General features: G+C 37.5%; 1 protein-coding gene across 3 annotated transcripts in view; it reads right to left on the bottom strand.

Annotated features, from left to right (window-relative positions):
* Positions 1 to 13,983, bottom strand: part of RYR3 (ryanodine receptor 3) — a 585,375-nt gene that overhangs the window by 297,320 nt on the left and 274,072 nt on the right. For all 3 annotated transcript variants that reach the window (XR_003092800.1, XM_025197735.1, XM_025197736.1), the window contains 5 exons: positions 12,879 to 13,087; positions 11,633 to 11,817; positions 9,740 to 9,773; positions 7,430 to 7,590; positions 5,484 to 5,649 (listed from right to left, as the gene is read on the bottom strand). Coding sequence is in view for 2 of the 3 variants with exons in the window: in XM_025197735.1 (XP_025053520.1) it covers positions 5,484 to 5,649; positions 7,430 to 7,590; positions 9,740 to 9,773; positions 11,633 to 11,817; positions 12,879 to 13,087 (755 nt within the window). In the remaining variant the exon portion in view is untranslated. The remainder of the gene's footprint in view (positions 1 to 5,483; positions 5,650 to 7,429; positions 7,591 to 9,739; positions 9,774 to 11,632; positions 11,818 to 12,878; positions 13,088 to 13,983) is intronic.

The raw sequence follows: 13,983 nt of genomic DNA, 5'->3' as shown, positions 1-13,983 counted from the left end.
AAGAGCAGCAGCCATCAAAACCAGCAGCTGGGCAGGCAATTTAACCCTTCCCTGATTGTTCCTCAGGACAGACAGTGTGGGCAGCCACAAGTAAGTAATGCCCCAGGGGTGGGGGGAGCCCGGGGAGCAGGGGTGAGGCTTGGAATGGGAGGGGGGGGATTCTTAGCTTTCAGTCCTCCAGGCCCCTGGTGGCCTGTGATTGTTCCGAGCTGAAGCTAGCACTAACACCCATCAACATCTGTGCAGCTCACAGCATAAGGTGTCACAAGGCCCTGAGAGAAATCTGATTAGAGATTTATAGAAATGTTGCTTCCTTCCTTGGATACAAGAATGAATAGGACACTTAATTTGCCTAGGGAAAGGAAATCATCTGCCTAATTTATATACATGTTTGATGAGAACGGAACTAAACAGAGAAATAAAGATAGGGAGAAAAGAATAAGGTATTTAAGGGAAAATTTTTGGAAATTAAAGTTGCCTGGCAAGTCCTGATGGCTAGGGGAAGATTCTAGTCCCCAGCTAATAAAAAGTGGTATCAGTCTGGAAGAGGTAATAGGAGGGTGACCACTCAAAACACTGACTGTGCTTAGTGAGAAGTTGGATCAAGTTAAAAATCAGGGTGAAATTTTTTTGTTTGATTTTTGCATGTTTGTCTCCAAATTATGATCTACCTTTCCTATGTAATAAAACTTATTTCTGTTCAGTAATAAAATGTATTACTGATTGTCTTGTGGTAAGAATGATTTCAGTGAAGCTGAAAAGTATAGGTATCCTTTTTTCCATGGAGATGGCATACCTTATATTTATTTTTTATTGCAATTCTAGGAAGCTAGTGGAAAGCTAGTGGGGTCCCTCTTTCAAATGAGTTGGATGGTCTGGTAAGGGTACTGATTTAAATTCCAAAGGCAGGTAAGCTAGTATAACTCCTGGTGAGCATGAAATTCACCATACTGGGCATGTCTACATGTTGCCGTATGGTAATGTTGCTACGGCCGTATCGTACCATACGGCGCTGTACTTTAGTACTTCCTTTTGGAAGTACAGGTGATTACTGCACCATGCTCACGGTATGTGGTTAGATCTTACTGCTAAATTGCCATAGTGGTGCATTAGAATTGGGGAGCACGCCGCTATGGCAATATAACTGGCAACCATGTCTGGACCCCTGTGATTGCTACATCACCATAGTGTGCCATACGGCGACGTAGTGCATCGCTACATCACTGTAGGGCAACATGTAGATATATGCATTGTGTTACATAGCCTTGAAAGACCACAATAGTTAACACCTTAAAGCTGCAAAATTGTGTTTTACAGGCAAAAACAGTTGCAGATGTTGGAATGTTTGAAACTTTCCCTTCTTTTCATTTATATGGTTTGATTCACGGTTCTTGAGATAAGGAGTGTAGAAAAGTAACAATTTATTTTTAAGAATATTCTAAAAGATCCTAACAATACATTTTTTAAGCTAAATTGAAAAGCACAAGCTTATGGCCAGAGGGATGTTTTTATTTTCTTTCAGTTTGGTATGTCCTGTATAACAAACTTAAAATATCTATAGACATGGTAAATGAGTATTATGAAATATTTATATCACACCACTGGGTATTTCATGTAATACACATGCAGGTATATCTTATTTTTTGCATATAATATATGTAACTAGTAACTGATATGCTGTGAATAAACCTAAAGCTCCAAAGCTGAAAAGTGCGTCAAACTACTGATGTCTGCAGTTGCACACTGAAACAGCTCAGTAGGTCACTTCAAGAAACAGTTTTATACCATAGAAAAAAATATAAGATCATGATTGTACAAAATGCATGGCACTCTGCAAAATGAACACTGTCAAAGTCCAATATTTTCTAAGATGGTAATGCTGCATTTTAAGAAATGCATTTTGAACATTAGGACATCCATTAAATACATGCATTTCTCACCTTTAAGGGAAGGCTTCATAATGACTGCACATTTTGTTTGTTAATTAAGAAGTGCTTTCCACAGGAGTAGAAAATCAAAGCGTTATGTCAAAATGAAGTATTTTAATAAAAAACAATTGTATGTTTTTATCATGAACCAGAATGAGAAAACACTGAAAATACTTTATGCAAGAGGCAAGGTTATCTTTTATTAGATTGGCTGTATAGTTAGACAAGCTTTCAAATGCTAGACCTGATGAAGAATGTTTTGCATTCAAAAGCCTATCTAAATATATCCCAAATACACAGTTGATCCAATAAAAGATATCACCCTAAAAATGCTTTCCTCTTGCATAATTTCTGGACCATCACAGCTACATCATCATATCTGCACTACCAGATCTGTCTTATATTTTAGACATTTTTAGAAACTGACTAAAGATAGAAAAAATGTTAACGACTGGTATTGATGGATAGATTAAATAGACAAATCAGATTAATTTTTTCTATAAGTATATTTGTATTTTTTAATCTTATGTGAAAATCAGGGCACTGTTGAATAAAATGAACTAAAGATGAAATAAATTCAAGTTCCCAATTGTCTTCTGTAATTTTGGCATTGTTGTGGCAATTACAGGGAAAGAATTATAAATCTCTTAATTTTATATGACAATTTCTGCCCTTATTTTTAATGTAGGAAAATATTTTTAGATTGTATAATATTGCCTAATAGGTCTAAAGTGTGACATTTTCCTCATTTTAGTCAATAGGCTTTTTGGAGCAGAGGTTTATCATACAGATATTGGTCCTTCTCTCCACTTGAGATAATTGAAAAAATGAAACGGGTTCAACATTAGAATAACAATTATCGTGCACTCTGTCCAGACATCTGGCTGAAATACCAATTGCTCATCTCAAGAGAGGTGAGAGATGAGCTGGTTATGGGAAACTCCATTATATTTTCTTATTTTAATCCAAAAAGCCAAACAAGACTATTTTCAATGCTATTTTCAAAATCAGAGTTAAGTTTTAAACTATGTGAAATAGCTCAAAAGGTCCCTGAGTAATGCTTTATATAAAATATATTACAACTTTATGAGAAGTTCTGCATCTTTTATTTTTTCAACAACCTGCTTATCAGCTACAGTTAAAAAAAATCATCTTGAAAGCAATCAATATTTCAAAAGTATTTTTCAGAGAAAGAGACAGGCTGCAAGAGCACAGAATTTCTTGTATGATATTCTCATTTAATTTCTTATATAAAAACCTGACTTATGATGTGCCTTTCTGCCACATCAGAAATAATTCTGTGAAAAGTCTTTCCCTGGAAGTTCTTTGCAAAATTAGGAGCATACTTAAATGAACCATCTTTGGGTCTGAGAGAGAAAAGAAAAGAACTAGTTATTCTGTACTTGAATAGCAAATTCTGTTCTGGCTGTTTGTGGGAAGGGAATCTATCTCGTACAGTGCTCTCAGAGAGGATAGCTAGCCACCAAATCATGAAGTGGAGCCAATGGATAATCTGGGAGAACCTGGTCGCTCATCCCTCAGGATGTGTGGGTTCATGCCCCAAAGAGTGTTCTTAGAAAGGGAGTTCTGTGGTTGGGGAATGGTCAGAGTTCTGAAGAAGAGCTAGGCTGTCCCAGCTCCCAGGGCACCCGAGCATATGGCAATGAAGATATTTCGACCTACTGCCAAAGTTGAGCAGTAAGATGATAAACCAGAAATGGGAAACGGTTACCTTATAACTCAGTCAACCCCCCTCCCCCCAAAAAAGTATGGCTTTTTTCTCATCCAATTTTGGAAGTCTACTGCAACAATGGAGGAGAACAGGCTTAAAAATCACATTTTTAATAATGGTGTTCATTCCTATATAAATAGCATAACAATTTTACATAGGATGTTTTCAAAATGAAACAGCTTTCATCATATAAAAGTATGTCCCTTGAAAAGTACATATTGTTTCATATGGGCTGTGGTTGTCAAAATTTCCCTTTTACATTTAGAAATGTCTCACTTCATGTATCTGCAGTGTTCTTTATACACACTTTTAGCTCTTAGTAAACACAGATACAACAACACAGAACAATTCTCCTGTAACCTGACAAAATATTGCTCAGAAGCCCCTGTTAGATGGAAAGAACTTTTGTTCAGTGCCCAGTCCCTTGCAGGGAAGAAAGGGAGAGGAGGTGGAAGGGCTCCAATCCAATCCAACTACCTCACCCTCTAGCACAGGCTAAGCAAATCCAAGCCTGGAGTGATGGAACTCCCTCCCTCCCTCCCTTCCCCCCTCCCATCCTGAGGACAGCACCGGGAGTGGGGCTGAGCTGCATCAAGCCCAGCCCTACTCCCAGCACACACTGATAGAAGTTAATGAAGATGCTCTGCTTTGAGGCACCTTCATCTAAACCGGTTCATTTGTCATGCAGTCAGGCACTTTTAAAGTGCCCTGAAGCTGTGCACTTCTGTCAGTGCATGGCTGTACAGCACTTTCATGGGGCCGATTGTGTGAGAATGTCACTTCCACTTCTGTCAGCACCCTTGGCTGACCACCAAGAAACAGTACAGAAGTTCAATGCATTGGTCTAACCTAAATCAATCTGAACTGATTAACAGACCTCACACCAGGTCTATCTTAGGTCACTTGCATGATTTTCAGACCAGTGTATTTGCACCCAACTTCTGTACTATTATGGGTTTAGACTGATTTATGTTCAATTAGACCAGTCTAAGTATAGTGTCTGTATGTGCCCCAAGTTTCCACCTCCATTTATTCATCTTGTGTATTAACTATTTTATTGTTGACATGTTTTACAACTTATTAAACCCTGGAATCTAAACAGGATAGAATCAGTGTAAAAACTCAAAAATAAAAAGATTAATAATACCTTACATACTCAAAATCAGGAAATAATGGTCTTAGGCCCATAAATGTGATTCTATTTTACTTTATTCCCAGAAAAAATTGTTTATACAACAGGTATGTGCATCCTCCTCCTCCTCCTCTTCATTGCTTTTTTGTAACTCAACCTTAGGGATCAGATAATGGTGTTTACAAAAATAGCTACATTAATGGATTTTACTTTAGCAGGGACTTAGGCACCTTAATCTGTTTAGATATGCAATAAGTAGAATAGAATCTGTCCCAAAGTATTTCCAAAATCTTAATAAAAATAGGAATATATTCATGGTTTTTAACTAACATTGTTTTTCAACTTAACACACTTCCTTGTTGTTCTTCAAATATGAAAGTATTACATTAGAAGTAAAACCAAAGGGTGAAAATGATCCATTCTGTGAAATTATCTAAACTGTTTATATTGTTTTTCAGATGTAAATATCATGAACACTATGATTAAGAGAATTATTAGACAGAAAAAATGTGGCATTACACAATAGGTGTACACACTTTATGGACACACATTTCTAAATAGCAAGGTATGAATTATGTCCTACTATCACAAGATTAATTTTCAGTTAGGTAGCTTGGAAGGAAAGAAAAATCTTTATAAACCTGTTACAACAGGCAGCTTACTAGATAATATTCTGAAAAGCTGAAAATACCTGATAACAAGTGCCAAGCTCTTTTCCATTGGCAGTGAATGACAACATTCCAGTAGCCAGGTCAACAAGGCATCCAATCTCTAAATCAACATTACTGCGGCCTGATCTCTGTGAATGAGCAGTTACATCTCCACCCCAAACCATGTAGCAGTTACTACGCTTCACACTAGAAGAAAAATATAAAAACCAGTAGGGACAAATAGTTACTTAGATTCTGACTGCTTAAATATACACCTAAGATGTACATCAGTGGTTTTCAAACTTTTTAGACTCAAGACATCTCTTAACTTTTCTGAAATTAGCAGCACCCCATTTCAAAATGTTATAGAAAGATTATTGATGTATTTATGACTGGGCATTAATTATTTTTTTCTGAAGTCCCTTTACCTTAGATTAGATACCTTTTTAAAAATCATTTCATTGTTTTAAATTAAGAACATGGAAATAAAGCAGAAACTCTACTGTTAAAGCAATACTACAATTTAGAATACATGGGCATGTAGGAAATCAGAAAATAAAACACTGCAGGGTCACAGCCCCATATTTATATGGGTAAAATGGTCTGACTATAGGCTAGGGACCAACATTAGAAGCACACTTTTTAGAAACAACTTCATTTCCTTAACAGTAGGTGCTGGCTTGTGTGTGCAGTAGGCTGAGCACTGGGCTCCCTCTGGAGAAGAAAGCCCTAGTTTTGGCTGCCCAGTGCTGGAGGGCCCAGCCTCATGCCCCCGTACTAATGTTAACACACTACCTTGATCTCTGTGACTGCTCACCCTGCAGCTCCCTGAACTCCCTGTAAGCAGCTGCAGCTCATTCTCCACCAGTTCATTCTCCCCAGACCTCTTCATTAGCACTGGAAGCCACTGTACTTTCTGTCTGAGGCCTGATCAAGTCAGCCAGCCTCTTCCCACCATGAACAGCTTCATATGACTTCAGTGTAAGGTGTAAACAGGCCGTGTTTGGCTGCTTCTGCAAGGTCCACACACTCTATGGAACCCTTAAAAGTATTTCATGACACCCAGGGTGCTACATAACCTTGGTTGAGAATCACTGATGTACCCTATACTGGTAGCTCTTCAGTAATAACTAGAATCTTTGAATGTTTGTTGTTAATGGTATTGTAATGGTACAGGGCCAGATTAATGCATAAGCAAACTAGGCACATGCTTATGGCCCTGAGATGCAGGCAGGCCCAGTCTTTCCCTCCACAACAGCAGGGTGAATGGCCGCATCCACCTCCCTTTCTTCCCTCTCCCTCCCTTCCAGCAGTCTCGCCACCACTGTGGCTGGTTCCTAGCAGCAGCTCTGAGCCCCGCTCCCTGTGGGCAGCAGTGCTGGGCTGGGAAGGCGGGTAGTCTCGACTGGCCCGGGGCCCATTAATTTGGTTGCCTAGGGCCCACTAAAGGATTAATCTGGTCCTGGTATTTTATATCATAATGACGGAATAGCTTTTTAAAACACAAAACTACTTGATTTTTATGATCTTTTTTGAGCTGTATAGAATTAAGAAGTTGCTTTCTAAAGCCATGTCCCATTTGTCCAGATATCTTTTTTTTTTCTCTTGTTATAGCAATGAGTCAATATTTCCTGGATGTAGGTCAGAGTGGAAAGGCCCTCTTTAATGTTCCTTACTGATTTTAAAGGGAGGACAGTTTTTCATTTTCTGAGTATCACTCAGCGGTAACGTCTGTCTTGCAAACCACAGGTTAATTCAGAATGGCATTTTTGCTAAAACAATTCCACGTCAAATGTGTTTCTTAATAAATACATGAATTAATGACAAGTCCCATCTAAAATTTCCAATTTAGATGAATGTTAAAACCTGATCTGTAATTAATTCAGTTTAATTCATCTTTGTGGAAAAATTAAGTTAACTTTGATTTCTTTAACAAAACAAATTAATTTAAAGATTTTCTTTACTAACCAATGAGTATGTTCCCTACCTTTCATGAACCCTGCCTCTTTCATCTCCTAAAGTAACCGTCACTGTGCAATTTTTATTTAGGTCAAAGTTTTCACTGTAGTAGTGGTAGTCAGGGGTTACCCAGCCAACCCAAACAGAGGATGGGTCTTGACCAGCAAATATTCGCACTGAATAATAGTACTGAAAAGAGCAGAAACAGCATGTTAATAGTAGAAAACAGAGTTATTTCATGAAGACAAAAATAGGAATTACTGTTAACAAATAAGCTATCCGAGAAGAAAGATACTTTATGTCCAAAAGCTTGTCCAGCAGCTCTTCCAACTATACAGTTAGTCCAACAACAGATATCACAAAAAATCCTTGCTTTGTACATTTCCTGGACCATCGTGGTTATAACAACATACCAACCCTAACAATTAACAGCATATATGCATGTGCACTTTTATGCAACATGAAGTTAACTTGTGGAATTCATTACCACAGGAGGTGGAGGCAGACAGCAGAGCCAGGTTAAAAAAGGCCTGGATAAATTCATGAATTAATAGATCTATTAATGGCTATTGAACAGAATGGTTGGAGATGTTCCCTCTGGCATCTTTAAACTAATAATGGTGGATGCCAGAGAAGGTACTAAATAAGGGATAGATAGATCACTCCAGAGATATCCAGTTCACTGCTTTTACTCTACAGCATTCAATTCTGCCACTGTTAGAGAAAGGATATTAGGCTAGATGTACCATTGGTCTGACCCAGTTTGGTACTTTGTTCTAATGGTTTTCTGCATAAAGAACTTCAATAATGTAGCATAGCTACTGTGTACTGTATTGACTATATTTCCAACATGTACGTTTCTGCATAGTTGCTAAAATTCTGAAATATGAAAAAATGGTCTGTTGTTATAGTAAATAATGTTTTTACAAGGAAGTAATAGCAGAAAAACAGTAAAGCAATAATAAACTTCCATAAAGGTAAAAAGTAATTTAGATAATAAAAAGTTATTCAGATTACATTACACTGCAATAAAGGTTCAAAACACTTCAGACAGTTTGGGGGATGTCACAACGTAGCCATATATGCAGTGATTGATGTTGGGGAATATTTTTATGCATACACAGATAGTCCCTTAAATTAGATTTACCACTGCCATGTTTGGTTTCTATCCACAGCCAAAATAAGTTATGTTAACTGTTATCATTAATGTATTTGTATGAAAAATGGTTATTTGTATGAATGTATGTTTGTAATATGGCTTAAACAAGGAAGAAGACAGGATAGGATAGACCACAGGTTGAAAACCACTGACCAGGAGGATTCTGAGACACAGCACAGTCTTGCTCCTGCAAGGCCTGGACAAAGTGCTGGTTAGACTGACATTTTGTCAAAGACAGGAGTTACCTCAGAGCAACTGTGGTCAAAGCTCTGAAGCCACACAGCAGGATAGCTAGGGACAGGGCTTGGCTCATCCTTAGGTTTGTCACAGAGTGACTGGGCCCATAGCTATGGAATACTGCCATATTTTCATGCAATTGCATTTCTTCATCTTACTTTGAGTATAAAATTATGAGATTGTCTCATTAAAAATAATTGGTATTCAGGGACTGTCTTTTTATTGTCTTCATAGCACTTTGCACAGTGTTTTTTGTCTAGGATTCTTAGGTACTGTGGTAGTACACATAATAACTAAGAGCAATAGAATGCCAACAAAAAGAAGGATGCTTTTGTTCCTGACAGAGTTCACTATTATCTTCTCATTTAATCACTCAGAATAACACTTCTTCATATTCTTGCACATTTCATTTGTCTCCATTTCAGCATCCAGATTCTTTAGACAAATTAAAATAAAAAAACTGAGAAAAAAGTATTCATGAGTAACTGAATTAAAAAGGAATGATTATTTTTTTTGCAAAAATACTTCAGAATAGCTATCACAGCAATTCTTCTAGTGTATAGACTTTCAACAAGTTTTTAATAATTAAGACAATCAGTTGGATCAATATGCAATTGTTGATTGCACTTGGGAACAACTCTGATACCTCTGATAGAGGTTTCAGAGGTATTGAGCATCCATGACACCCTCTGGCTTAATGGTAGCTGCAAGTGTTCAGAACTTCAGAAAACCAGACTGCTTTCATTTTTGGTGCCTAAATATTATTTTAGATTCCTAAACCGAAGCAAGTTTGAAAACTTTGGGCATTCTGGCTATATACAAAACCAGCAGCAATTGTTTGAAAAAGGATCTTTCAACAGACCGCTTTCTAATGCAAACTTAAGCCACATGTCAAATTGTTTTATTAGATAATGTAAAGCATAATTTAACATATTTACTTACTGTTGAAGGAACAGCTATTTCTTGACTCTGTTTTCTGAGGAAGAAAAGCAGCATTTTAGAAAACTGGTAAGTTAAAATATGGTGACACTTTTTTTATTATTAATGAGCACTTGAAATAAGCTCCTTAATATGGATTAATCATTGTTTCTTAGGCAAAGACTTATTTTTCTGTTCTAGAGTAGTAGTATGCAACAGGCCTTTCAGAAGAGAATCAGGGAAAGGAAAGTGACTGATAAGTAAGGTTATATGTAGGCATTACATTTCTACTGGGAGAATCACCTCTTTCCAGGAACAAATTGCTAGAAATTCAGTTTCTCCTGGACGAAACATACTCCATTCAGGACAAAGATCTTCCAGGTTCACACCTGGAAGATTTCCCCTGTGAGAGGTCCCTTGCTAGAATGAACACCTGTATACTGGATTCCTCTACAATCAGAAGGAGTCAAGCTTCCCCTGTATCTTTTCCAGACTAGGGAACTCTGGTCTGGGAAAGGAGGGGCATTCCCTTCCATCTGAATTTCTCCTGAGAATTGTGTTGCTACTGCATCTCTGAGCCTTTCTGGCTAAGTACAGACAGTCAAAAAGCCTGAGGCTCAATTGATTAGTCTTTGCAGGTTAGTTTAAGCTACAAAGATTGAACCAATACACAAATGAACAGACATTCACTTTTGATTCAGGAAATGCAGCCACATGACTGCAGTGGCTCCAGCCAGAATCTGGGGCATGCTAGAGCATGGCTTTCTGGCATGTAGTCAGCATAGGCTGTGTATTCACTTCCTTTTCTTGTTGCCCCTGAGTTCTCTGAGATTTGCAATCCAGACTTACAGCAGCAGGACTCTGCAGGGTTGCTCATCACTTCCTCTTCCTGTTCCCAGGTGACTCTGCGATTTGTAGTCCACAGTCGCAGGCAGCAGTAAGCAAGCAAGGCAGGGCAGGGCAGGGCAGCTCCATACTTGGGGGAAGGGGAGGTTAACCCCCTTCCCTGGTCCCAGACCCCAGCTGGAGTTTTGCGGGTGGTGGGGGGGAAGAAGGCAGTGAGCCAGCCCTCACTGCTCCAGCTAGGGACCAGAGGGGTGGAGCCAGCCCTGCTCTCTGGAACAGATAGCACAGCCCAGTCAAGGGCTGCAAAGCATGCTGGGCTCTGATTTAACTCAAACCAGGAAGTGGTCTGGGACAGAAGTTTCATAAACCAGTTTGACCTAAATCAGTTAAGTGTGATACTACATTCAACCACATTTATCTTAAACTAGTTGCAGCCATTTTGAAACTGGTTTATGTGCACTGAACTTTTGTTATGTTACAGGTTTAAACCAGTTTCTGATCTCTTAAACTACTTTATGTGTAACTTCTGTCCCTAGCCCCTGAGATCAGGAGACCCTGCTGACAAAAGGAAGCAGTATAATAGAGATTTAGAGCAACAAATCAAAGACTCAGGGCAATATTTGTGAAGTTATTTAGCTGTTTAACTCCCAAACAACTAAATACTTTGAAAAAAAACTACCCAACTGCCTTTTCCTTCCTAGAGCTTGTGTACTGCTGCATTGACATACACATGAATGAAGAGAGTAAATATGCAATGGCTTCATAGCTAATCATTATACCCTCTGCATAATGCATGAGAATCTTCTACATATGTCTTTAATGTAGATTAACTTGCTGAGTGTCTAGGATTCTGTAGCAAAGTTTGTTTTAAAGTTATTTGAACTTCCACTTTAAAATGCTGCATTTTTTTAAGAAAAAGAGAATATCAGAAACATGTAACTTATAAAATTACAATGTATTGGACAGCATACTGCTATACTATATATATATTTTTTTAATCAAAATACTTTTCAAATTTAGATTAGAGGAATATACCACAAGTGCCACAAGATGATTGAACATAAATCTAACCTTTTTTGGAAAGCATCAGCAGAGGCACTTTCTGCACCAGTGTTATAGTTAAAAGATGAATGGAACTCAATGGGCATGCTCAAACGGCAATATATCATGTCTGCATTGCTATTCTGTGTGCCAAATGTCCTGTGGGTAACCTTTAAACGAGGTGGGTTTTCAATGGTTCCATCAATTCTTGTTATCTAAAAATAAAATAATTTATTCCCAATCAATGTATAAGCACATAAAAGATCATAAAGCAAGAAGCTATAAATTAGATTTATCAAGAACAAATAATTGTAAAAATCTCCATCTTTAATTTGCTAAGTGGCCTGGAGGTTAGGTAGAAAAATTATCTTTATTTTGTTAGGGTTTTTGTTTTGTTAGGGCTATCCTACATTATACCCTCATAACTGAAGTAAGGAAATGTAATCTAGATTAAATCAACACAATACGGGTGCCCATCTGGTTGAAAAAATATATTTCAACAGCAGTTATCAATAGCTTGTTGTCATAATGTGCAGACATATCAAGGGGGTCATAAAGAAGCATATCCTGGGAATATCCTCCAGTATTTTTCTCTCTCCCTCTCTTTCTCTCTCTCTGTATATCTCCTACCTCAGAGCAGAGGCATAAAGTAGAAAACATCTCATGCTGTTCCTTTTAGCACTACATTTGTACAGTTGCAATTCGTAGTGAATTCAAACGACCAAGAATTAATTTTTTATGAAGAGGTAGTTGTTTTATCCTTACATGTTATGGTCAAGTGGAATGTCCCATAGATAAAAACAGAAAATAATAGTTGTTTTTTTAAATCCCTCATGTATAAAATTACTTTAGAATCCCATTTTAATTTTAATGTAGTATCTCAATAACTGCTATCTTGATGCATCCTAAAGACAATTAAAAATGCTATCAAGAAAAGCATGCAGATAAAAGGGGATAAAAAATTAGGAAAGATAGAAAATATATATTCGAACTCAAAAAGCATTTTTAAAAGCCTTAACAGACATGTTGTCAGTACCCAGTGTACTGGTTATGAATCAGTAGTGCATCTACAAGAAGCAATAATGCACACCATATGGGGGTGACCAGACTATCATTAATGAAGCTGGGCCAGGCAAAGAGATCTGGAATTAGCCAAGATTGACTTAGTAGCTTTATGCAATATATTACCTGACGACAGTAAGAATTAGTAGGGGTTTAATGTCTCAGTCTAAGTAAACTGTTTAGAAACAGGTGCCTTCTTAACATATAATGTTACCTCTATATGAGGATGATTTTTTGGCACGTTGACAAAAGTTGGTAAGCGCTTGCTAAACCACATAGCAACATCACGGTTCATGTTGACAGCAAAAGGTTCAAAGCCTTCTTGAAGGCCACACATAGTATAATACTTGAAGGTGCTGGCATCCATCCCAAGGTTCATACGGCCAATCTGAGACAAACCGAGTGAGCAAATTGGGACAAAACCTAAATAAATGATAGTGGAAAACAAATAGTTTATTTTTAATATACAAGAATTATTTGTTTTAGATTTATCCAGTGCAAATTTACCTTAAGTTAATGTAAGAATTAAGAATTAAAAATGTTGTCATTTAAGGTTAATAAGCATATATAGGAATACATGTAGGATTAATTACAGGGATGAGACCATACACTTCACTTATCCCCATGACAGTAAATGAAATGAGATAAAATCTCTTCAGAGGAACGTGAGAGGAATTGCTGTATCAGAATGAATTTAATCATTTTTTATACATTTTTTTAAATGAGACAGTTTCACAGGTTAGGTTATTAGTGCTGTGCTTTATATCTGAAATACAAATGAGAATGTGTAAAGCAGAAGAGGAGGTTTCCTGGTTTAATCATCAGATTTGAAAACCCCAGATTCCTTTGAACCAGTCAATCAGATTCTGCAGGACCAATTTCATCCTTCTTAGCAAATAAAACATTTATTCATACAATTCATCAACCTGACCTGTTTCATATGGCACCTTGACCCAAGACTACATGAATATTAAAGATCAAACAGTGCACAAACACAAGGGCTGAACTGCATATTTTTTTCCAAAACATGGATGACCTGATCTTTTTCATGTCAGTATGTTAAGATCTTTCCATTTTTCTTCTCGGGATTCCAAATTCTTCTAGAACACTTAGATTGAGACTGAAGACACCCAGTATTAAACCACCCAGAAACATATGAGCAGAACTTTTAAACCATTTTTACTCCTGAGTGCCTTCTTTTTTTGTGGACCTTTAATAATTTATATGTAGGGCCTGGTTTAAATTGTGGGTCCAGCTTGCTGGCTTGGGAAAGCATTCCCCAGCCAGCAGCAAAAGCCTAGCATCCCAGGGAAGGGGTT

This window comes from Alligator sinensis, unplaced genomic scaffold (genome assembly GCF_000455745.1).
Source record: "Alligator sinensis unplaced genomic scaffold, ASM45574v1 scaffold262_1, whole genome shotgun sequence".
Taxonomy (NCBI): Eukaryota; Metazoa; Chordata; order Crocodylia; family Alligatoridae; genus Alligator; species Alligator sinensis.
The sequence above is the reverse complement of the archived record's forward strand: the minus strand, read 5'-3'. Positions and strand labels throughout refer to the sequence as shown.